The 25,643-nt window shown below is 38.6% G+C and overlaps 1 protein-coding gene across 1 annotated transcript; it reads right to left on the reverse strand.

Annotated features, from left to right (window-relative positions):
• Positions 1 to 23,526: 23,526 nt before the first annotated feature.
• Positions 23,527 to 23,949, reverse strand: LOC116029630. The gene has a single exon (XM_031271678.1). It carries the CDS (start codon positions 23,947 to 23,949, stop codon positions 23,527 to 23,529), a length of 423 nt encoding a protein of 140 aa, XP_031127538.1.
• Positions 23,950 to 25,643: the final 1,694 nt, after the last annotated feature.

Raw genomic sequence — 25,643 nt, forward strand, 5'->3', positions numbered from 1 at the left:
TAGAAAGAAGGGTGACCCTGGAGCTTTATTAATCCCATGTTCAATACAGAACATGGAACCTAGAAACGCTCTTGCTGATCTTGGTGCTTCTATCAATGTCATGTCTTTAAATCTTTTTGAAAAATTGAACCTACCACGTTTGAAACCAACGAGGCTGACTCTACGTTTAGCTGACGGAACCACACGGTATCCTAAAGGCTTAGCGGAAGATGTTCTAGTAAGAGTAGGAAAATTTCTTGTGCCTGTCGATTTTATTGTCTGTAAGATGGGAAATGATGATCCCCATGAATCCTTAATTCTTGGAAAACCATTTCTGGCTACATGTCGGGCACGAATAGATGTTAGTTCAAGAGAAATTACCCTGAGATTCGAAGGACAAGCCACGAATGATGACAATGAAAAGGCAAAAGAAGTAGCTGATGACGATGAAAGGGCAAAGGTCAAATCAAAAGTGAAACCAAAATCGAAGCGAAAGAACGATAAGCTTACTTGGAAAAACACGTGGGTACCAAAATGCTTCTTACCCACCACCAAGGAATTCGGTTGAATTCAAACCAAGGTATAATGCGTCTAGCCAATGACGTAAATCGTGGCACTACTTGGGAGGCAACCCAAGATTTTAATAAAATGCTTTACATTATTGCTATGCTTTCGTTTTTAATGTTTTTGTTCTAATAAATTGCTACAATCATATGGAACCATGTTTTGAGGACTAATTTGTAGGATTCGAGACTAGAAATTGCTTTGGAAGAGCTTAAACTGGATATAGGTATGGAAGGCAAGGCCCAAAATTAGAAGAAAACGATGCAGCGGACCTACACGAGGCTCACACGTGTGTAGCCGTGCGTGGGAACGAGGCAGTAGCCTCCCACGCACGCTCACACGCGTGTTGCCATGCGTGGGAGCGAGGCAGAGAGCTCCCACGCACGGTCACACGAGTGTGACCGGCGTGGAGGCCCCTACGGGTTTAAAACCCTTGTTCGGCCATCCTACCTTATTTTGCACCCAAAATCAATTTTTCTCTTCTCTTCTCCACGCAAGGAAGAACCAAACTCAAGGTTTGAACATACTTCTCACTTTTTACCATTCAAAGAAGATTAAAACGTCAACATCAAGGTAATCTTTCATCTTTTTGACTCTTTATCCTTGAATTTTCATGAGTTTGGAAGAGTTTGAATGTGAAATTTATTTTACATTGCCTTGCATGATTTTGAATGATTTTGAATGATTAAATTGGTTATAATGCTTCATAGAACTATCCTTTGATGTTTTCTTTCATTATTGATGGTTACATTGATGGATTGTTGTATATTCTTGAACTTCAAGTGTGAACACCATTGATGAACAAATGGGTTTGTTAAATTTCTTGTTGAAATTATGAAATTGATGCTTGAATTGATGAGTAAACTTGCTATAGAACTATTATATGTCATCAATTTGACTTTTCACATGCTACATTGCCCAAATTGAATTTTCAATTTCAAAACCCTAATTTTGAATTTGGGGAAGAAGATGAAGTTGACTTTTTGAAATTCTTGACTTTTGTAGTTGACTTCTTATTTGACTATCAAATTGATATATCTTATGATGAATTTATGCATGTGTGTGATAATGGAATGATATTGTTGATATTCTTATGCTTGAAATTGTCCAAAATATAGGGGAAACTATGGCAAAATTTTCGAAAATTCTTAGCCCTATATGTTTGAAATCCATTATCTTGACAAGGAATTTTACACAAATATAATGGTGACTTATTCAAAGCCAATTACCATGAATGATAATTTCTATAATTTGTAGGATGGGACGCTCGAAAGAAATTGCAAAGAAATCAAAACATGATGTAGGAGAATCGAGTCGATCAAGGACACGGCAGCACACTACAGCTCAACAGGCTATACAAGTGCCGGGATCAAGGTCACTACGACACTTGACACCTATTCAACTCGCAACAGTAGACAACTATAAAGGAAAGCAGCTTTCTGTTGGCCGTCACTTTGAGGATAATGTTTTAAGAGAATTTGGTTGTTTGCAAGAAGTGAATATGCTTCTTAGGCACCCACAGCTCCGCTATCTGTTTCAGTGGAGAGGACCCACCTATGCGCCTGTCACCTATGAATTCTTGGCGACCCTAGAGATTAGAAGGGAAGTCAACGATGCAAGGGAGTCTATTTCATTCACTCTTTTCGGCAACCACTACAGTATGTCTGTTAACACTTTAGGTGTTACACTCGGTTTTCATGATGCAACAAGCGTGTCCATGCCTTATTTCAGAGATTTCAAAGAAGATTTTGATTCAGATGAAGTTGCTAGACAATATTGGAGAAGCATCACAAACAATGCCCCATACAACTCTTCAAACTTGAAGGCAAAGCTCATCACCTGGAATGCTTTGAAGGCTATCAGATTAGCCTTTGCTATAAATCTCTCTGGACGAACCACGAATATAAACAAGGTATACAAGCAGGACTTATTCTACATGTGGTGCATAGAGAATAATGTCAGTATCAACATGGGCGTTCAGGCTAGGAAATGGCTCCAGACCCAGCTAAAGCCAAAGGTTCAGACTGTGTTTATTGGACCTTTTGTTTCTAAATTGTGCATTGGGTTGGGCCTACTAGACCGGTTGATGGGGGAGAGATCTGATGGTTGCTCAATTTCTTTTACCGTGGGAGAGTTCTTTGCCGCAGAACTAAGGCTTGGAGGTGATGATGCACCCGATTTAAATGCTTCTAATAATGATGATGAGGACGAGGAAGAGAATGAGGAGGAAGACGCTGCACAGGAGCAAGGCCCAACTCCAATGGAGTGGATCGCGTCGCAAAATTTTCATAGACAGCTATATGAGGAACAAATGAACTATTGGCGTGAGGAGCATACTTGGCAGGAAGGCCATTTCACATCCATCTCCGCAAGATAGGATGTTCACACCGAGGATCTCAACCGCATGAGACAAGCGGTGGAGAATAATGATAGAAGAATTGCCGCTCTTGAAGCTCGATTTGACAGGCAATTTCATCCCTTCGGTGATGAGTGATACCTTCCTCAACTATTCTCGGTCCTGACTGATTAACACTTGATTCTGAGTTCTGTGACTTTGGTTACTATGATTGCTGGTCCCGTCTGAACATTAGGATCCCTATGCGTGGGGTTCCGACTTTTATTTCTTTTATTTCTTTTCTATGCTTTACTTTCCTTTATTGCTTTATGTTATTTAATTTCCAACTACTTCACTTATTCGCATTTATATTTGAATAATTCTTCTTATTTACATGCTTTATTATTTATGTTTCTGCTTTTATATTTCTATCAGTTTATAATAATTGAATAGTACTCCGAAAACCCTTTTTGTATGTTATGTCTCCATTTCTTATAGAGCATCTATAACGGGAGCAGGCCTATGCTGGAAGCTAAAGTGTGGAAAGAGGGATGCATACTTGGTTTATCCTCTTATCCTTTTTCTAATTTTAAGCCCCGTTTTGATCTTAAAGTGTGGAAATATTTTCTTTATAGCTTTGTGTATGAGTATACTTAAGTTTACCATGATTAATAGGATCGTTTGATGCATACCCTTTATCCCAGAGCAATTTCCAAAGTGTGGAAAGGAATTTTTAATTGTCTATCCTTAGAATCCCTGTTTCGTTCCTTTACCCTGTACGTATAAAAATATCGAGGACGATGTTTACTTTAAAGTGTGGAAAGGACACACTTTGTGCTTTACATGCTTACATGCTTAATATTAGAATTTGAAGCTCTTGGGAATGATAAGCGGGTGCATTTGCAGTTTTGAAAAGAGAGTTATTATTTGTGTTATCTAGGGAGAATTTTGACTAGATGCCCAAAAATTTTTACTCTCGAAATATCTTTGAGGAAGTTACTTTTCGCACCCATGAGAGAGTTTAGAGCCAAATAAGTTTATATTCTTGCCTGCTTGCATGATGTTCACCTCTTATTTACGTAGGACCTTAGTCAAGGATCTCTCGAAGTGGGAGTGTGCACTCTTTAATTTGAGAAAGATAAAACTAGCGAGGCCCAGAATTGAACTAACCTTGGTAGGGCATGGGGCAAAAGGTGAGCCTAATGGTGAGCTTAATGAGAAAACAAAACCCTTGAACATTAAATAGAAAAAGGCATGAGGGGTTGACACGAGGAGAAGTCGAAAAGGCAAAAGGCCAAGCAACAAAAGAGTTTAAAAAAATTGAGGGAAGCCAATTCGTTGGGTTGTGTCCAAACCATAGTCTTCGGTAAGCAAAAAGCTTTATCTGGAGTCGGTTGTTCACATAAAAAGATCCCAAGAATTGAGAAAATAGAGCTGAGGTGAGCCGCTTTGCTAGGATTCAAGTACCCATTGCACTGACCTTCGAAAAAGTATGGATCTCCATGTGAAGTCGGGTGGCTCGATGACGTTATCCTAAGAAGTGAGAAGAAAGAGGGACCGCGCTAAGCCAAAAGCGGTGAGTGGTCCATGCCCCTACCCTCATTTACATTTACGTTGGGCTTTGGTGTATAAGGATGGAAAGTTGATTAGCTAGTGCACATCGTTCTCACTAGTGGGATCGGCTAGAGGCCTTATTTAAATAAAAGGTGAACCGAAACTTTGGAAATGCATGCTTGCGTATGGTGCGAGAAGTGTGATCCCTTGTTTTATTTGTTTTATTTACGAAAGGTTTTTATTTCCCGAAAATATTTCTTGAGTTGCTGACATCTTACCAAAATCCTTTATAGATAACACAAATGATTTCCCCCTTCTCAACAGTCTTAGACACCCATTATTTTGACTTGCCAAAAGCTTTATTTTGCATGGGAAAGTATCTCGGAGACTTATATGCTTAGAGAGTAAAATGTCTTGCTTGAGGACAAGCAAGAAGCAAAGTGTGGAAAATTTGATAAGACTCCGAGATACCCTTATTTCAGGCACATTTTAGGGTGTTTTATCGCGTCTATAGCATCCTTATTTGGTAAATTATGTGCGTAAATGTTTGAAAATCACTAACTGATGCACAAAAGCTATTTTTAGCTTAAAAGAAGTAAAACAGGAGCCCCGGGAGCAAATAGGACCAAAAGATGAGCTTAAAGAGCAAACCAGGCAAAAACGGAGCCCCGGAGGACCAAACTGGAAGGCCACACGCGTGTGAGCAAGCGTGGAAACTTTCCAGAAGCTCCCCACGCACGCTCACACGCGTGTGAGAGGCGTGGAGGCGTGATGCGCGAATTTCAGCTAGGGTTGTCATTTCAGAGACTATTTAAACCCCTTTGATGAATTTCCAGAGGAGGATTCCAGAATTTTAGTTTTCCCTTTTCTTAGTTTTTCCTTTGGAGAACTTTCTCCATTTTTTCTTTGTTTTTAGATTAGATCAATCTCCATTGTAGAAGACAACAAGCTTGGATTGAAGATCTTCTTCTCTCTAGGTGATCTCTATTTTATTTCTATAATTTTAGTAATTTTATTCTTGGATTAAATTAGCGTTTGCTTGCATTTCATATCATGAGTAGCTAATTTAGTATAGGGATTTGGATTGTGTGATTGAATATTGCTTTTGTGATGATCTTATTTCTATATCTTGGATCTATGAGTTTGTGTTGATGGATTATCTATTTTTGTCTTTTGATTGTTGTTTTGAGGAGATCTTGTTTGGATTTGGCCAATCTAGATGAGAGATTGAGCTCTTGACTCTTTCATGTCTTTGATTAGAGTTAGGATTTAAAGCTTTACACAATCAAAGTTCCTATGGACTTCTTAAGAATAGTAGGATAGTGTGTAGCTTAAGTGTTTGATAAAATTCCTCTTAGAACTTGGGATGCTTGAAGGCACTCCTAAGTCAAAGAAGCCTTAGTACACAAGGTGGAAAAGGACTAAGACAACACACTCTTGAATAGCCAATATCCTAGCAATCCTAATCCATGACCTTGCACTCTCACTATGCAATATTCATGAACACTATCCAATCCCTACCCCTTTTACATATTCCCAAAATCACTTTTACTTTACTACTCTTTAGCACTCAAACCAACCAATGAACTACACTCTCACTTGCAATTCCACCCTTCACCACACTCAAGTCCTATGCATGATCCAATCAAGTAAACTCCCGAATGTTTGACATACCTCCACGTCCCTCCTTCGAGACCGACACTCGGGGAGTCACAGACTTTCCGTTTTATCATGCAAATATCTTTTGACATTTCACCCTATGCACGCAAGTGTTGTCACTAGAACAGCTATCAAATCAAGTGAACGTTTGAGTTTGAATTTTCACAACGGTCAAATAACTTTTTCAAGTTATAAAAGGAGACAGACTTGAGGATGAAGATATGAACTTGTGTATGAACTTGTGAAAAAACACATACCCAACTGGTGAAAAAGCATACAATCGAGAAACACAAGTTCTGAGCTACAAACGTGAAAATACAAGTTTGAGAAGAGAGAAAAAAATATTTTCTTTGTGAAACCCATTTCTACTGTGTGTAGAAAATTGAGTGTAGCTTTATGCGAGACACTCGGGAGTGTAGCTTTGTGCGAGACACTTGGTTGTAGGAGCGTAGCTGGGTGCATGACGCTCGGGAACGTAGCTTTGTGCTAGGCGTTCGAGTTGGAGTGTAGCTTTGTGCAAGACACTCGGAGAAGTGCTTGTGTAGCACTTGGAGATTCACTATTGTATCTGGGTGATTGAAGATAGTAGAAACCTTCCTTGGAGTTTAAGGAAGAAGTGGAGTAGGAGAATTACACCATCTCCGAACCACTATAAATCTCTCTGTCTCTTTACTTTACTTGCAGTAGCTTTACTTTTTGCAAACTGATCTGAGCTAACCCTTTTACTATTCGTATCATATTTATCTTATCATCTAAGTTTGTGTGAAAGCTCTTTTGCATGCAAGATATATTCTTATCCTGACACATCTTATCTTGCTATCTTTATTTCACAACCCTTCATACGTGTAATTCAACTTACACATCTGGGTTTGCATGATCCCACGTATGCATGTGCACGAAACTACATATACTTATTATTTGATATATTCTAAGTGTTTCTAACGTGTTGCATGCAGATTATCTCTTCATATTTACGCTGATTTATTTATAGCACTTTACCGTATCGTTATTTTCGCTGTGCAATTCAAGTTGAATTTATTCACTTGAATTATTTCTTTTAAAGTGTTATAATATTTTGAATTGTTTGAAAAGTCTATTCACCCTCCCTCCTTCTAGACTTTTCCCACCCTATAGGGACCAACAGTAGTCAATTGGTCTGTTGGTACATTTCCTTAATATTGATATCAATGAAGAGTTGGGCAACTAGAGTGATGCCTCCTAGACGTAGGAACCCTGATTCCGAATTGGGTTATCAAATTGCTTGAGTTTTTACTGCTTTTGTGTTTGTTATAGTTTCTGGCAATCTGTACTTTGAACTACACACTGAACCAGCGTAGCTATAGGTCTCTATAGATCTAGTACATTCACTATCTAGCCTGATCCTGTGGAACTTAGCAAATAAGTTCAATCTATAAGATCACGACTGAGTGCATTTAGTCAAGAAAGTGAGTCAAGCGCGAATTTCACTTGGTATCAAAGCAGGTTACAAGACCTTTCTCTTGTCTAAATGATCCTTGCATATTTTTCACTGTGTATCTGCTTCTCTGTATACAACTGCTATCTGCTAAACCTGTTTCTTGAAGTTCTTATTCCAAGATAATGGAAGGTCAAGCACATCCGCCTCAATTGATCGGAACAAATTATGACTACTAGAAAGTCTGAAAAAGAATTTATTTGCAAGCTCAAACGGTGAATGTCTGGAAATCTGTCACTCATGGATGGATTCACCCTACTCGAACTCAAGAAGATAAGTCTGTGATTCTTGCACCGATCAATCAATGGACAACAACCGAAATCATAGACAGCGACAACAATAACAAGGCACTGAATACCATTACTAGAACTCTTGATGAAGGTCAATTTGGATTAATCGCTGGGTGTAACTCTACAAAGGAAGCTTACGAAATACTGGAGAAACTTTATGAAGGCGAGTCTGCAGTCAAACAGACTAAAATGCAATAAGTCCACACCATATTTGAAGAATTACGCATGAAAGATGATGAAACAATTGTTGAGTTCAACGCTATTGTATAGGAATTGAAGAATGAAGCCGATGTACTAGGTGAACCATTCTCTCCTGAAAAATTAGTTAGGAAAATATTGTGTTCTCTCCCTATATGTTTCAGAATGAAAGTGACCGCCATTCAAGAGAGCGTTGGATGGGAGAAGAAGTCTGTTGCTGAATTGATGAGCAATCTGATGACATAAGAGATGGACATACTCTCTCAAGGAAACAACAACAACAAGGATAAGAATATTGCATTCTTTGCTGAAGGTGGTGAATCGGAAGATAATAATGAAGAAATGGATGATGAAGCAATCGCAATGGTCACCAAAAAGTTCTCCAAGATTCTTAAGCAGATTAATCGAAGAAACAGAGGAGGGAAGTCTCAAACGAATCGATCAAACAATTCCTCTGCATTGACCTCAAGATCCGCTGGAAAGACGATAAACCATAACCCTTCAAGAAATTCAGGTCAATCTGGTCAAACTGGGAATCAATCTCGAACAAATCAATGGAAACTGTCTGAAAATAAGAATAGAAACAAAGGTGTACAGTGTTGATAATGCGGAGGATTTGGTCATATCCAGGCTGAATGTGCAACCTATCACAAATAAAAGAAATCCATGAAGGCTTCAGCCTGGAGTGATGAAGAATGTACTGAGCAAACTCAGGAAGAAGATGAAGAAATCTCTGAAAATTTTGTCGCATTCACTGTTGCACTTACTGAACCACAATCTGAACTCGAGAATGACTTTGATCATGATGAAGTAGACAAACTAACATATGACGATCTTGAAAAAATCCTATGTACAATTATACAAGAAATAGGAAATTCTACTGAAAACACATAGCACAACTACTGCTAAGAATCAAGTTCTTGAGAAGAATGCCAAAATTCTAAGGAAACAAGTAGCTGACAAAGAAGCTGAACTAGTGACATCTAGTTCTAAGGTAGTGTAGTTGACCACTGAGCTGGAGTCTCTCAAGAAATAGATTCAAATGATGAGCACAACTTCAACCTTGAATGAAATACTAGATGCTGAAAGATCACCAAACATACGACAAGGTTTGGGTTACTCCCAGAAAGTCAATAATTCTCAACTAACTACGTTTGTACTAGCTAATGCAGGTTTTGGCTCAAGAAATCAACATAGAAGAGTAATCTTGAGAAAATATTTACCAGTATGCCACTACTGTCATGTCAAAGGACATACTAGGCCTGAATGCTACAGGTTCTATCAGGCCTGAATGCTATAGGTTCTATCAAGATCAAAGGATTAATAAATTAAAGAGGAAATGGATAACACAAGTTGGAAAGCAAATGTGGGTAAGAAAATCTGACATAATCTGCTACTCTGTTCAACAGGAAAAAGGAGCAAGGAAGATGGTACTTTGATAGAGGATGCTCACGTCATATGACTGGAAAAAAACCATCTAAAGAATGTTAGTCCTTATACCAGACATGAGACATTTGGTGATGGCATAAAGGGTGAAATAAGGGGAAATGGAATTCTGAATGTGGCCGGGCTGCCTCCCCTAAATAAAGTTCTGCTTGTACACGGTCTAAAGGCTAATCTGATCAGCATTAGTCAACTATGCGATCAAAAGCTAAATATAGGATTCACGAAGGACAGGTATATAGTTAAAGATCTGCAAGACGAAATGATCATGGAAGGTATAAGATATTTTGATAATTGCTATGTTCTGTCTACTAATATGTTATGTTGGAGGTCCTTCATTAATGATGCCGAATTGTGGCATCAATTTCTTGGTTATATGAATTACCAAGATATGAACCAACTGATTAACAATGACGGTGTAAGAGGCGTCCCAAAGTTTAAGATAAAAAATACTAGTTTGTGCGGGCCCTGTCAACTTGGAAAACAGACTCGTGCACCTCATAAATCATACCGCCACATTGGGACTTCTTTCTGCGTGGAACTTCTTCATATGGATCTCATTGGACCAACTCAAGTAGAGAGTATTGGTATGATGATTTTTGTTTAGTGGTGAGGGTGAATATGGTAATAAAAGGTGGTAAAACGAAGAGTCAAGACTCCCCGAGTGTCGTGTCTCTCAAGGATGGCGAATGGGAACCGAATTAATGTGTTGGCATTTAAGAGGTTGAAAGACAAGAGTTACAGGAATGACTAGGGGTAGGATTCATTTGTAAGAAGGTGGAAAGGTTGATAGGGGTTGTGTAAAATAAATGGAAAGGTGGAGATTGGGGCTTTAGGCTTCTCTATGTGGTCTATCTTTGTTTGGATTTGCGAGCAAAGATGTGGAATAGACTAGGGAGTTCGTGACACTTTTACCAAGTGGCGTCACACTTTGGACTCCCACATCCTCATTCGGTTGGGGCATTTCATCGAACACTTTGTCTACCACTCTTCTCGGATCTCGTCCTTTCGGACTAAGAGCGGAGATGTGGGTGAGTTAGACTCGTGAGTGGCTGCTATCGCGCACACACTCACTTCCTCTGGGTTTGCTACCTAATGTGGCCACAATAGGCACAAAGGTTGAAGAACATCATCCACACAAGTTCATCATCCAACAATCAAGAAACTCACAATTCAACTAGTAATAATATTAAACATCCACATAAATTAACCTTGGGGCCATCAATCCCCTATCTAATCTACTCTAACATGCTAAAGAAACAAGAAAAAGAAAGGAAATCTCAAAGAAACAAATATTAGATTAAGAATTGGAGAGAATAGTTACCACCCTCAAGAAGAGGATCTTTTACAGTTTGTTCTTGAATTTCCAATCTTTCTCCTTGCCCTTGGATCTAATCTAACCTAGAAGAAAAGGAATTTTCCCCCAAGAAGGGAGAAAACCCTCTACAATTTTCAGATTTATCCTATTCTAAAATTTTCTTTTCTTTGTTTTTAGGTTTAGGGCAAAAGGGATTTATATAGGTGACAAAAGGGAACAAATTTCCCAAAATGGCCCTTGGCCCGACCACGCATGCCACCACACGTGGTGGTGGGCGTGGATGGTTACTGGAAAGATTCCACGCCCAGCCACACGCGTGTGAGGCTGCGTGGGACGATACTGCATTGCGGCTTCGTTTGTCTTTTGCTCTATTTTAGCCTCAAATCCCTCTCCAACCTGTAAAATACCTAAGAACTTTTCCTAGGATTGATGTTAGAAGATTTTGATCACATCTGAGCTAAAATGCACGCAATTGTTATGATCGGATGGCAAAACGTTACGCTTCTAATCCATTCTAGACCCTTTTTAAGTACCATTCTTGGTGCTTATCAAAGTTTCCACACTTAGACCTTGCTTGCCTTGAAGCAAGCATACTTTTCTAAATTCTAATAATGTAAGCACCAAGAATAGTTCTTTTCTTCATTGTTAATTGATCAAGTGATGTGTGGGTGTTCGGAGCCTGAGCGGGTGAAATCCCCTACACTATCTACCAAGACCGCTAAACTCATGCCAACCAAATATAAGAAATATGCTAAGGAAGTGAGGTCTCAAGAGATGGATATAACATAAAAAGTTTGTTTACACCTTTCAAGCATGCAAGTGACAAAAGGGTTTCACCTTGTATTTTCTAGGGGCCTCCAGCCGATCCGATTAGTGGGAACGATGTGCGTCCCTCGGCCAATTTCCAACCACAACGCCAAAGCCCCTTTACGCAATATAAGTGAGGGTAGGGACATGGACCGCTCATCGCCATGGCTTGGGCGATCACTCTATTTTCTCACTTCCTAGGATAACGTCATCAGGCGACCCGACTTCACATGGAGCCCCATGCTTTTTCGAAGACAGTGCAATGGGTGCCTGAATCCTAGCGAAGCGGCTCACCTCCTCTCTATTTTCTCATCTTTCAGAATCTCTTCGGGGTAACCGACTTCACATGGATCTCCATGCTTTTCCGAAGACAGTGCAATGGTTACCCCGTATTCAAACTAGATGGCTCACCTCTGTTTTTGTCTGTAGGAGTGGCCTTTGCCTTTTGCTTTTCACCATATCAACCCCTCATGCCTTTTTCTAGGGAGTAGGGATTTTTCACTCTAAGCTCACTTAGGCTCACCTTTTGCCCCATGTCTTGCTAAGATTAATTCAATTTCCGGGCTTCGCAATTCTTATCTTTCTAAAACTCAAAGGATTCACACTCCCACTTCGAGAGATCCTTGACTGAGGTCCAAACAAAATACAAGGTGAAGAACATGCAAGCACGCATAAAAATTTTCAATTTTGGGTCAAATTGTGCAAATTGGTGCAAAGTGTAACTTCCAAAGCATATTTAGAACATTCAAATTTGGCACATGGTTAGAAGCCTTCCTAGATAGTATTGGCAATAACACGCCCTCTAGTTCCTATACCTTATCACTCAGTCAATCAACTATTTCAAGAAGCATACACCCTTTCCACAGTTAAAAGTAAACATCGTCCTCAATGTTTCCATAAGGGACGGAGGAGTTAGGATATATGTGAACTGGGCTAAAACAATTCTAATAATCAGATCACATCCGACACAACAACGTCATGCAACTCTTCATGTGTGATACAAGAAAATATAGCAATCAAATCAAACAGGGATCTAAAAGGGATAAAAGAAGTACTCACAATGTGCATCCCTATTAAAATTTTGTGCAATCTGTGCTTGCCCTTCAAAACTTGGTTAGAATAAAGGTAAAGAAATAAATGAAGAATTGATATTCGACCTTTCAAGATTGGTTTTCTTAGATGATGGTGGAGTGGTCTCTTCTTCTCCTTATTCGTGGGTTGCCTCCCACGAGCGCCACGTTTAACGTCTTCGGCAAGGGTGTGAATCCCGGAGATGTCATCGGCATGTCGGAATGGTCTCCCGCCATCTCATGATCTTCGCTCGTTCACGCCAAGTATCTCAAGTTAAGCTTTGTGACGTCCTCGGGAGATAAAGGAATAACGTTTGCTCTTTGCAGCCTGTGTTCAAACCAATGTATCTTCATTTGATGACCTAGAGAGACACATAGTCTCGTCACCAATGGGCCTATAAAAATCACCCTCGTTGACTCTTGCTGTTGCGTAACGAGCAAGTTCTTGCAGATTGAGATCATGTTCACCGAATGGCCTGTGTCCATACTCCATAGCATGAATAGCTCTGCCTTTGAGACTCGGTCATAAGTCTCCGGCCTGCCTTCCCATTAGTGTGTGATTACCTTCCACAAGACTCTTAGCTCCTCCCTTACAATGTGAGAAACTCTCACTCTCGACCCAACCCAATCAACTCCCGGCCTTGCGATCATCGACCAATATTTTCTTGGGGTGTCTCTATCTCCAAAATAGTGTCTTAGCCTTCGATACCAGTGCTTTGACTGGTCATCTTCCTCGTAAAATCCTAAGAGAGCGCCCAAGCGATTAGCCGAAATGTGATAATCTTGGTTGAAAAGCCGAAATTTGATAGTCGGGCTGTAGAGGTCTCTGGTCACTCCTTCAACATGCAAACTTGCGATGAACTCATGGACCAAGGGAATGAAGGTATCTTGCCTCCAGCTCAACAAATTATTCCAATAAGGTTCGTGGATTAACCTTTCCAGTTCATATTTATAATCAAAATCTTCTAGAACTGTTAAGTCAACATACTTCCACTGCACAATTGGGAAGTTAAGCAGCTGTCTGTATCGACCTAACATAGTCGGTGTCATTAGCAGGATTTGGTTTCCTGTAGGCACTTCAATGTAGGCAGTATTTGCGTTCCTTGCGCTGTTCTCTTCCTCTTGTGCTTTTCCTTTTTGGAGCCTTCGAACTATTTGTTGTGCAAGTTCATTTGGAGAAGACATTTTTCCTATAACATGGACAAGCAAAACACCATACAAAGAAAAACATTTTCCACTTTAAACACGAATGTGAACAATATTGCACATTTTAAAGAAAGATCATAAAAATTCATTGCATGTAACATCATTTTGGTATTCATCAACAATTCTATCATACACATGCAAGGATTAGTTCATTCTACTCCATACTCATCTCATAGTCAAAAGGTCAACAAATGGTCAACTTCATCTTCTTCCTCAAGACTAGCTTGAGGTTTAAAAATGGAGAAAATATGAAAGTTAAAATTGGACCAAATAACAAGTTGGATATAACAATGTAGTGCCTAGAGAGTAGGAAAGTTGCAAACTTTGCCCACCATGCTCACTATATCATCATGGATCTCATCATGACAAGAGAATGCCCAAATCAAACAATTTCAAGATCTAGCCACAAAGAGATGGTAAAACATGGAATTTCTAGTAGATAGAAGCAATGTAGGCCTATTACAAGTGTAATAAGTCATTTCATCACAATATATCTCTAGAAAAATCTTAAACAAGAAAAACCCATGGAGGTATGCTTCAAGGAGAGTAAGTTCTTTATTCAAACAAGTAAATAGCAAAAGAGAATATGTTCTTGCCTTGGAAATGACTTAGGAAGTTCAAGAGAAGTTGAAAAACTTGGAAGGAAATGCTTTAGAGTTGTGTGTTTTCAGCTTGAGGGAGACTTTAGCTCATGGTGGTGAAGAAATGGGGTAGGGAAGAGTTTTAAACTACTTCGCGTGAAAATTCGCGAAAAATCTAGTGCCCGTCCACGCACGTCACCACGCGTGGTGGTGGGCGTGAGAGCGTTCTGGTTTATTTCCACGCCTGCTCACACGCGTGTGAGTGGCGTGGCAGCTTATTGGAAATTTTTCACGCCTGCTCACACGCGCGTGAATGGCGTGGCAAGTGTGATATGCAGAATTTTACCTCGATCATTCCTTCCTTCCTTTGCTAATGATGATGATTGTCGATCGATTGCGGCAATTTGTAACTCTCGGGTTGATGATCTGTACTTGTTAGCTTAACCGAGGTTATAGAAACATTATTGAAATAAAGATAGAGAAAAGTATATTATAGATGATAAGAAAAACTTAAAGAAATGTAAGATAACATTGGGACTGCCTCCCAAGTGCGCCATGGTTTTACGTCTCCTGGCCAGACGTAGTGTGGCCTATCCTTCAAGGCACACAGATTTTGGGACCTTACCAAGCGTCCCGTGAACTTTAGCTTCAAGGTATGTCCCAAGATGGGTAACATCCTTGAATTCGAAAGCAAAGAAGGGGAAAGCATATTGTATTGATAAATAAACACGGGGTACTACCCTAAGTTGTTTAAGGATAGCAAGCATCTCTTCTCCCTTCTCGTTATAGATTCCATCCCTCAAAAATTTATCTTTAAAAGCTTCCTAGTGAACATACTCACCACCATCTATCTCTCGTGAAGTATCTACACCCTCTCCCGAATCATCAAATTCACAGAACTCACTTTCACAAGAATAAAAAGAATTGATATCATCCTCACTCCCCAAATCATCGCAAAATTGCAAGGAATCACACTCCTCGCACCATACGCAAGCATGCATTTCCAAGGTTTTGGTTCACCTTCTATTTAAATAGGGCCTCTAGCCGATCCCACTAGTGGGAACGATGTGCACTAGCTAATCAACTTTCCATCCTTATACGCCAAAGCCCAACGTAAATGTAAACGAGGGTAGGGGCATGGACCACTCACCGCTTTTGGCTTAGCGCGGTCCCTCTTTCTTCTCACTTCCTAGGATAACATCATCGAGCCACGCGCACATGGAGCTCCATGCTTTTTCGAAGGTCAGTGCAATGGGTACCCGAATCCTAGCGAAGCGGCTCACCTCATCTCTATTTCTCAATTCTTGGGATCTTTTTATATGAACAACCGACTCCAGATAAAGCTTTTTTCTTACTGAAGACTATGGTTTGAACACAACCCAACGAATTGGCTTTCCTCAATTTTAAACTCTTGGTGATTGGCCTTTTGCCTTTTCGACTTCTCTCCATGTCAACCCCTCATGCCTTTTTCTATTTGTATTCAAGGGTTTTGTTTTCTCATTAAGCTTACCAACAGGCTCACCTTTTGCCCCATGCCCTACCTGTAATACCCCGTATTTTATTAACATTATCCTAAGGCGTTGACATTCCTAAGTTATGATCTTCAGATATTTCGAAAGAATTTTTATAAGTAAGTATAGTTGTTATTAAGCTGCGATCGTATGTGCCGGTCACGAACCGTAAAATTTTTGGGGGACGAATTTTCAGCTCGGATTTCTTTGGAAATGGATGATTAGGCATATATGACTAAGTATGAACTTCCTGCTTAGTTAAGTTGAAATTGGATGAGCTATAAGGGTCGAAATTTATTTCTGATCGTACACCGCGAAATTTCCGCAGTGTACCGAACCTAGCCCATTTTGGAGCTTTTGACTGGAATAAATTTGTGGTTTCGAAAATTATTCTTTCTGGATTATTTTCCACCGAAACTTTATCTGTTTGGACCACAACTGATATGTTGTGGAGATATTTTATTATTTTATTTTTTTTTTCCTAAAGCTTATCCCATAAGTTGGGATTAAATATAAAAGGAATTTTTTTCCCTTTTCTTCCCCAAATGCCAAAAAGAGAGAGAGAGAGGTGTGATCATCTTCCACCATTTTTTCTTCCAAAGTTCCATAGCCAAATCCTTCTAAACTTCCAATTTATTCGGTAAGTTTTCGATATTATTCGGTAGAAAGCTTTGTAATCCTTCCTAGGTTATGAATCTATGTTTAATTTCTTGATACATGATGTTATGGTGTTGATTTTGAACCTAGGTTTTAAGGTGAAAATTGGGGAAAGGATCCAAAATTGCTTCCTAAGGTGTTAGAAATCCTTTGCAAGGTAAGGAATCCCTTTATTTGGTTGAGGTTATTTGAAACTAGATAATTGATAGTGAATGATGAGATTAGGGGTTTTATGAATATGTTTCTATACATGATAATGGCTGAAAATGCATGTACATATCATATTTATGCCCATATATGCTTATAGTTGTGAAAATAGTGAAAGGAAAAATCAGGGTAGATTCTGGCAGTAACTTCCGTGATTTTCTGGGAAAAATCGGTAAAGTATTTTGATCCAATTTTTTTTAGACATGTAGTTCTATAAGTCTAGAAGCTACCATAAAAATTTCATAATTTTTGGAGTAGTATAAGTGTGGTTTCAAAATCATTTTCCAAAACTGGTCCAGAGAGCAGAAAATCCGGACAGCACACTGCCAAGGGTAAAAATGTAATTTTCTGTGTTAATTCGTGAACCTAGGTGACCAAAACTTTTTATGAACATCAAGTACTATGAGTTAGGGTTCTACCATAAAAATTTCAAGTGAAAAAGAGTTCGGGAACTATCTTTACCGGCTCAATCTTTCAGACTGCGCTAGCTGAAATTTTCTTATAAGGAAGTGGTATTATGTATATGAAACCTATGTATATACGTTTATGTATATGAAACCTATGTATATACGTGTAGTATATATATATATACACGTGTGATGTGTGTGTGTTTAAACTATATATATATATATATATATGTACATATATGAGTATATATGTATAATTAAATGAAGGTTGTATCTCTATATATATAGTATGTGTAGTGTAACATATATATGTATATATATAAGTAATATATACATATTATATATGGTATGAGGTGGTTGTTAATGTGCCTAAATATTTAAGTTAAGCATGCTATGTATATTATAATGTGTGTGTAATGTATGTACAAAATGTTGTATTATGTATATTATAAAGCATGTATGTGCAGTGTATATATACTTAACGTGTATATATATACATATAGTATGTGTACTTTATGTGAATATGCATATGTGGGAAATGTTATGATTGAATGCATATATACATATGTGTGGTGATGATGGAAAATGTTTTGAGAAACAAGACTTTGAACTATTTTGAGAATGGTGATCGATTTAAAAAGGGGGACTTGATTTCGTGGAACATGTCCAAAAAAAGTGATTTTGACTCAAGGAGGATGAAAAAGGAAGGAAAATGGTTTTCAAACCCTTGGTTTCTAGTAAAGTTGAGGAGGACCTTGATTAGCCTTCGGGTGGCTTAAAGTGCCCTTGCCCAAGGTTGTTGTATGTAGTATGATCATTCATACTAAAGGTGCGAAGTCTATTCGCCGGGTACTATATAACTCGTTTGGATGAGGTATTCCTGCGGGGGTGTGCACACTTAAAGTATAGTTACTCTGAGAAGTCCGGGTAGGTGTCGTTTTTATGGACCTAGTAGGCCAACTAGGGATCATTTTAACGAACCTTACGTCCAGGGGATCAGTGTTAGACCGGGTGATGACCACTGAACCCGAGTTCGATGATCCAAGTGGTCAGGGAAGGAGTTAAGTGAATACTCCAAAGGCCTCACGCTTTCTATAAAGAAACTAAGTGGAAATTTTGTATGAAAATGTAGTTACGCTGTAGCTACGGAAAGGAGATGGTGAAAAGTGAGGAGAATGTCCTTTGAGGAAAGATTTTTCAAAGAATATGTTTGAAAACAAATATGGGATTTGTGTTTTCCCTTTTTTCTGCTTATATGTGATCGTAGCATAAAACCACATACAAATGCCCGGAGTATTCCGGGGTTATCGAACCACAGGGAAGTGGGGTATCAAGCACTAGTTACTAATTATATTCGCAAGAAGCTATTCCTACGTTAACAATGGATGATTATCTATGAATATGCAAACAAGATAGTTAAAACAAGGCAAACGGGTTTTTGTATTCAAAGAGGTAAAAGCGGGATTTTTGGGAGTTGAAGTGTTTAATCACCTAGTGCCAATCTAAAGTGAAATAATTATTTGGGTTAAACAAGTGTGGAGAATTGCCATCTAAAAGGGAAAGGTTACTCTCGTAACTCAAACCCAAAATACGGTAATTGGAATACTCACTCTCGTGAGCTACTCACAATCTAAAATCGGAACTAAGCAATAAATGGAATACCCACTCTCGTGGGCTATTCACAATTGGAATACTCACTCTCGTGAGCTATTCACAATATATCCCTTAACCAAATTGTCCTCTCTCGAGGTACAATAGTCAAGTGCAATTGCGGGTGCTCTTTGATTCATAGACAAATCTAGCAAGGGTACAAGCAATCATATGCATCTAATTACAAGTATCAATAACATAAATCACAATTGCAACACAAGCAATAAACCCAAATAGATATTTCATTAAACAAAATAAGAACTAGGCACATAGGTTCATAAACACTTTTATACCCAAAAATCCCAAAAGAAAGTTTAGCCTAACATGGCTAAAATAGATCCAACAAATATTCAATAAAGTTCAAAATAGAAAAGAGAAAGGAAGATATTCTCCCAAATGATGCCTCCAAGCTCTTTTCTTTGATCTCCTTTTCAAAAGTTGTGATGATTTCTTCTTTGGCTTTTGGAGATGATGAAGCTTCTTTTCCTTGTTCTTTTTCCTCTTTTTCTGACAAGAACCAGCAGCCAACTCTAGGGTTTGGAGAGAAATGAAGCATTATATAGTGGGATCCAAATCAGGGACAAAATGGGAATTTCTGCGCTGAATCCGCTGTCCAGATTCTAGGACTTTCGCCGCGGCGAGAATCATTTCGCCGCGGCGAGAATGTTTCTGCCAAAAATTGGGACTCTCGCCATGGCGAGAATGATTCTCGCCGCGGCGAGAGTCCGGTGAACAGTACTCTCGCCATGGCGAGAATAGGCTCGCGCGGCGAGAATCCGCGGTGAATAGTGCTCTGAACTGATTTTTGGCTCTCCAACATTTTTGGTTCCTTTGCATTGGCTTTTTGCTCCAAAATGGTTATAATGCACCACTAAACACCATCAAAGACACTCAAACCAAGCATTATACCACTTTAAATAAATAACAAGGAAATAAACATTGGAGACAACATTTTAACACACAAATAACTATAAAACATATAAAAACACAATTAAAATAGGTACAAATGAGAGTGTATCAAACTCCCCCACACTTAAGATCTTGCTTGTCCTCAAGCAAAATAAGAAATAAATCACAAGTCAGGTAAAAGTTTTCATACTCTCTCTTGTACCTCCGGTCATACCACAAAGCCAACAAGATCCATTCCCAAGCCAACATTCAAGCACCAAAATTATTAGTTAGTGACAAACCCAGTGTGTGCACCTACTCAGTTAGGTTTATGCAGAATTTGGCATTGAGAAAAACATCCCATAAGCTTGCCTTTTACACTCCTCCTAGTATAGACCTAAAAATGCATGCAAAGATCAAGTAGGTCTTTATTGAGCTTGTAACGGGCTAAAGGTTAAGGGCTAACAAAGAAGGGGTATGGAAGTTACACAAAAAGGAGAGAAGTTCACAATCATTCACATTTGAAGCTAGAAGAGATTGATGAAAATCAAGGAGCATAATTCAAAGAATTGAAAAAGCGAAGCAATCCTAAAGAAGAGTGGGGTTAAGTACAAACTTTACAAGAAATAAAATAAACAACTGCAACTATAATTTTCTGAATTTTTTTTTTTTTTTTTTTTTTGTTTTTTTTTTTTTGTTTTTTTTTTTTTTTTTTTTTAAAAAAAGGATTCATAACAAAAAAACAATTAAATTACAATAGATGAAGAAGACTCCCACACTTAAAGTTTTCAAAGGATTTGCTTTCAAAATACAAGCTCCAAAACTTCTCTTCTACAAGAATATCAAAGAATAATTGCTGCATTCTCTCACGGGTGGAAGGAAATATTTTTGGTCAATGGTTAAGGGTTTAATAATGAGGGTTTAACAAGAAAAACAATTCACAAAGAGGGGTTTAAGTGCTTAGCACTTAATAAACAAAAAAAGGCACAACGGGACACAAGGGATAAAAAAAAAAAAAAAAAAAAAAATACATGAGGGTGAAAAGGTTTAAAAAGCTAGGGGTAAACAAAAATGGCCTAAATCATTTCTAAGCATGCAAGAATTAGACTACACTTAAGGAGTATTGAAGGCAAGTTCTAGTTTGTCAACCAACACCGGAGTTCCACATAATCTTTCACTAGCACACACTAACCACTGGATTGAAAATTAGATTTCATTATTGGGTGGTTAACAAGGATATTGGCAAGGGAATGAAACAAGTTCAACCAACACAATCCACAAACCCACAAGAGAGAGTAGTAATAACTATGCCGACAAGTGATTCAAGTAAGCATTTGAGTCATCCAAGCAAGATCATCAAAAACAAACACAAAAAATAAATAAAATGAAACAGTCTAAACCCTTCCCCACACTTAAATTCTACATTGTCCCAATGTAGCAAATTAAATCAAAAGAGGGATTGAGAGGGACATTCCTGATGTGTCACTGGTGATCGGCATCATCCGGTGGTGGTGGGAAATGAGGCCTATAGTAGTCCGGAATATACTGGTGATCCTGCAGCCAAGGTGGTGGCGGTGGGAAATGAGGAGTAAAACCCAATGCTGCTTGATTTTGTTGGTATGTAGATGTACCAACATCCAATTTACTTCATCGCTTCTCCGCATGAATTCTTCCTGCCTTGCAAGAAATTGTTGCATGTCAAACTGTGGAGGATGTGTATTGGTGCAGGCTGAGGGTCTTCCATAGCCACATCCTCTTGTTGCTCAACTTCTTCTTGTCTTTGAGCATGGGCATAATGGGTTGCAATGTAGTGCGGGGTGATAAATGCCTGAGGTTTTAACTTAACTTCATGCTGATCATCAATCGGAACCCCCGCAGACTTGCAAAGCTCCGTAATGAGGGAAGGATGAGCAAGGCTGCATCTCAGTTTCTTATCAATCATCGTTATGATTTCCTTTATACTCTGATTGATAAGAACTCCGACATCAATGGTGAAGCCTTCCTTAATGCAATAGGTCAAGAGGACCTGATCTCTACGGACAGTTCCCCTGTGAGAGTAAGGGATTAGCTTCGCACTGATGAAGTCAATGATAGCCCGGTCTTTTGGGGTGAAGTACTTGTGGTTCATATGAGCGGTTAGCCCATTCCTTATATTCCATTCAGCCTCAGCGTCAAAAGTTTTTGCAATCTCATTCAACAGCTCTATTGTAAGATTACTTGTTTTCAAATCTTTGTGGTAGTAGTCATCTTCAAAGTAATCTTCCGTACCATAATAAGTGTTGATTGCATCAGAAGAGAAATCTACCTCAACACCCCGCACTATTGCAGTGTCCGTATTTATCCCATCTCCTGCATTAGCATAAAATTCTTTGACCACTGAACAACAAGCATCGCCCGGTTGAGCAAGAAGTAAAGGCTTCCAATTCCAATCCTCCGGAACTTCGAGTTCCATCCCTCTTTCTTTCTTGAAATCTCGAGTGGAGATCCAAGTCTCATATCTTGCTTTTGCTTGAGGGGTAATGAAGGTTTCATAATGTGGAACTTGAGGAGGGTTGGGAGTTTGTTGGGAAGTTTCCCCTCTTGCTCTCTTTTGGAGTCTAGATTTTGGGGCCATCTTGCAACTACAACATCACAAAATGAAAATAATACTTGCAAACATCAAATGTTAGGAATTATTAGCAAGATGCAAGCAAACAATACAAGGATGGAGTAGCTAAGCAAAAGACTCTCAATCACTTCAAAGCTAGGTAAGAAATTTTAAAACACTTGATTGAGACATTTTATCAAACACCTTGTGTGCATGATTTTAAACAAAGAAGTTAGGTGCATTCTAGCCTTCAAAATCAACCCATTTTTAAACAACAAGAAATACCACCAATCATACAATCAATTCTCCCAACCACCAAGCATCATCATCATCAAAAATTCAATTGTATTCAAGAATGTATCAACAAGTTTCAAGACTAGTTTCTTGAAAATCAAACTAACATCAACAAAGTAATGGATAAAAACAAGAAATTAGAGCAAATAAAACACACAAGAACAAACAACCACTAACCCAAAGCAATTTAAGATTCAAATTTGAAATTTCGTGGGTTAGGATTCATGCACAAGAAAATCACAATGTTGAGCAAAATACCAAGAAATACCTTTGAGCCTTAGGAAGTGTTTGGAGTAGAAGAATGTAGAATTTGGAGTGAAAGATTTGAAGGAGAGAAAGAGGGAAGGGCTGTTGTAAAGCTGTGAGAAGAAGAAAGAATGAGGAAAAAAAATATTTTTGGGAAGAAAAAGGCTGGGGCGGGTCGGGTCGCTGGGTGACCCGACCGCTCGCCGCGGCGAGCGCCCCAGCGTGGGCGTTCTGCCCCGAAATCTTTACTTTCGCCGCGGCGAGAATCATTCTCGCCGCGGCGAAAATAATTCTGTTTTTTTTTTTTTTTTTTTTTTTTTTTTTTTTTTTTTTAAGGGAAGATAAAAGCAAAGAACTTCAACATTTAACTCCAAACAACACAATTATTATCCAAGCAAGATTTCACTCCAAAAACATACCTAGAAACAAAATTAGGCTCAAGGACTTTATAAATACGCAATTATCAACTAAAAACACAAAAACATAAAAATAGCACAAAAACTAGAAGAAAAGCAAAATGCAATTAAAATAAATTAAAAGGACTTGGGTTGCCTCCCAAGAAGCGCTCGTTTAAGGTCGTGAGCTCGACCCCTTTTCTCTTTCAGGTGTAGGTTGGGGAACAAAGGCTAATTGCCACTTTAGCCTCAATCTTAGTGTCATCATGGTAATGTTTCAATCTTTGGCCATTTGCGGTGAAATCTCCATTTTTTCCTCGAATCACCACAGCTCCAGATGGATATGCATGAACAACTTCATAAGGTCCCGACCATCTAGACCTTAACTTCCCTGGGAATAATTTCAACCTTGAGTTGAACAAAAGGACTTTATCACCAGAAACAATCAACCTTGAGTTGAACAAAAGGACTTTATCACCAGAAACAAACTCCCTCTTGAGAATGTGCTTGTCATGCCATTTCTTAGTCTTTTCCTTGTAAATTTGGGCATTCTCATAAGCATCAAGTCTGAATTCCTCTAACTCATTTAGTTGAAGGAGCCTCTTTTCACCCGCAAGTTTTAAATCCATGTTGAGATTTGTGACTGCCCAGTGTGCTTTGTGTTCCAACTCTACGGGAAGATGGCAGTTTTTTTTTTGTTTTTTTTTTTTTTTTTTTAAAAAGGATTCATAACAACAAACTAACAATTAAATTACAATAGATGAAGAAGACTCCCACACTTAAAGTTTTCAAAGGATTTGCTTTCAAATACAAGCTCCAAAACTTCTCTTCTACAAGAATATCAAAGAATAATTGCTGCATTCTCTCACGGGTGGAAGGAAATATTTTTGGTCAATGGTTAAGGGTTTAATAATGAGGGTTTAACAAGAAAAACAATTCACAAAGAGGGGTTTAAGTGCTTAGCACTTAATAAACAAATAAAAGGCACAACGGGGACACAGGGATAATAAAAAAAAACATGGGTGAAAAGGTTTAAAAGCTAGGGGTAAACAAAAATGGCCTAAATCATTTCTAAGCATGCAAGAATTAGACTACACTTAAGGAGTATTGAGGCAAGTTCTAGATTTCAACCAACACCGGAGTTCCACATAATCTTCACTAGCACAACACTAACCACTGGATTGAAAATTAGATTCATTATTGGGTGGTTAACAAGGATATTGGCAAGGGAATGAAACAAGTTCAACCAACACAATCCACAAACCCACAAGAGAGAGTAAGTAATAACTATGCCGACAAGTGATTCAAGTAAGCATTTGAGTCATCCAAGCAAGATCATCAAAACAAAACAAAAGAAATAAAATAAAATGAAACAGTCTAAACCCTTCCCCCACACTTAAATTCTACATTGTCCCCAATGTAGCAAATTAAATCAAAAGAGGGATTGAGAGGGACATTCCTGATGTGTCACTGGTGATCGGCATCATCCGTGGTGGTGGGAAATGAGGCCTATAGTAGTCCGGAATATACTGGTGATCCTGAGCCAAGGTGGTGGCGGTGGGAAATGAGGAGTAAAACCCAATGCTGCTTGATTTGTTGACAACATACCAATTTACTTCATCGCTTCTCCGCATGAATTCTTCCTGCCTTGCAAGAAATTGTTGCATGTCAAACTGTGGAGATTGGAGACAACATTTTAACACACAAATAACTATAAAACATATATAAAAAATACAATTAAAATAGGTACAAACGAGAGTGTATCAAACTCCCCCACACTTAAGATCTTGCTTGTCCTCAAGCAAAATAAGAAAATAAATCACAAGTCAGGTAAAAGTTTTCATACTCTCTCTTGTACCTCCGGTCATACCACAAAGCCAACAAGATCCATTCCCAAGCCAACATTCAAGCACCAAAATTATTAGTTAGTGACAAACCCAGTGTGTGCACCTACTCAGTTAGGTTTATGCAGAATTTGGCATTGAGAAAAACATCCCATAAGCTTGCCTTTTACACTCCTCCTAGTATAGACCTAAAAATGCATGCAAAGATCAAGTAGGTCTTTATTGAGCTTGTAACGGGGCTAAAGGTTAAGGGCTAACAAAGAAGGGGTATGGAAGTTACACAAAAAGGAGAGAAGTTCACAATCATTCACATTTGAAGCTAGAAGAGATTGATGAAAATCAAGGAGCATAATTCAAAGAATTGAAAAAGCGAAGCAATCCTAAAGAAGAGTGGGGGTTAAGTACAAACTTTACAAGAAATATAAAATAAACAACTGCAACTATAATTTTCTGAAATTTTTTTGTTTTTTTTTTTTTTT

Source organism: Ipomoea triloba, chromosome 9 (genome assembly GCF_003576645.1).
Source record: "Ipomoea triloba cultivar NCNSP0323 chromosome 9, ASM357664v1".
Lineage (NCBI taxonomy): Eukaryota > Viridiplantae > Streptophyta > Magnoliopsida > Solanales > Convolvulaceae > Ipomoea > Ipomoea triloba.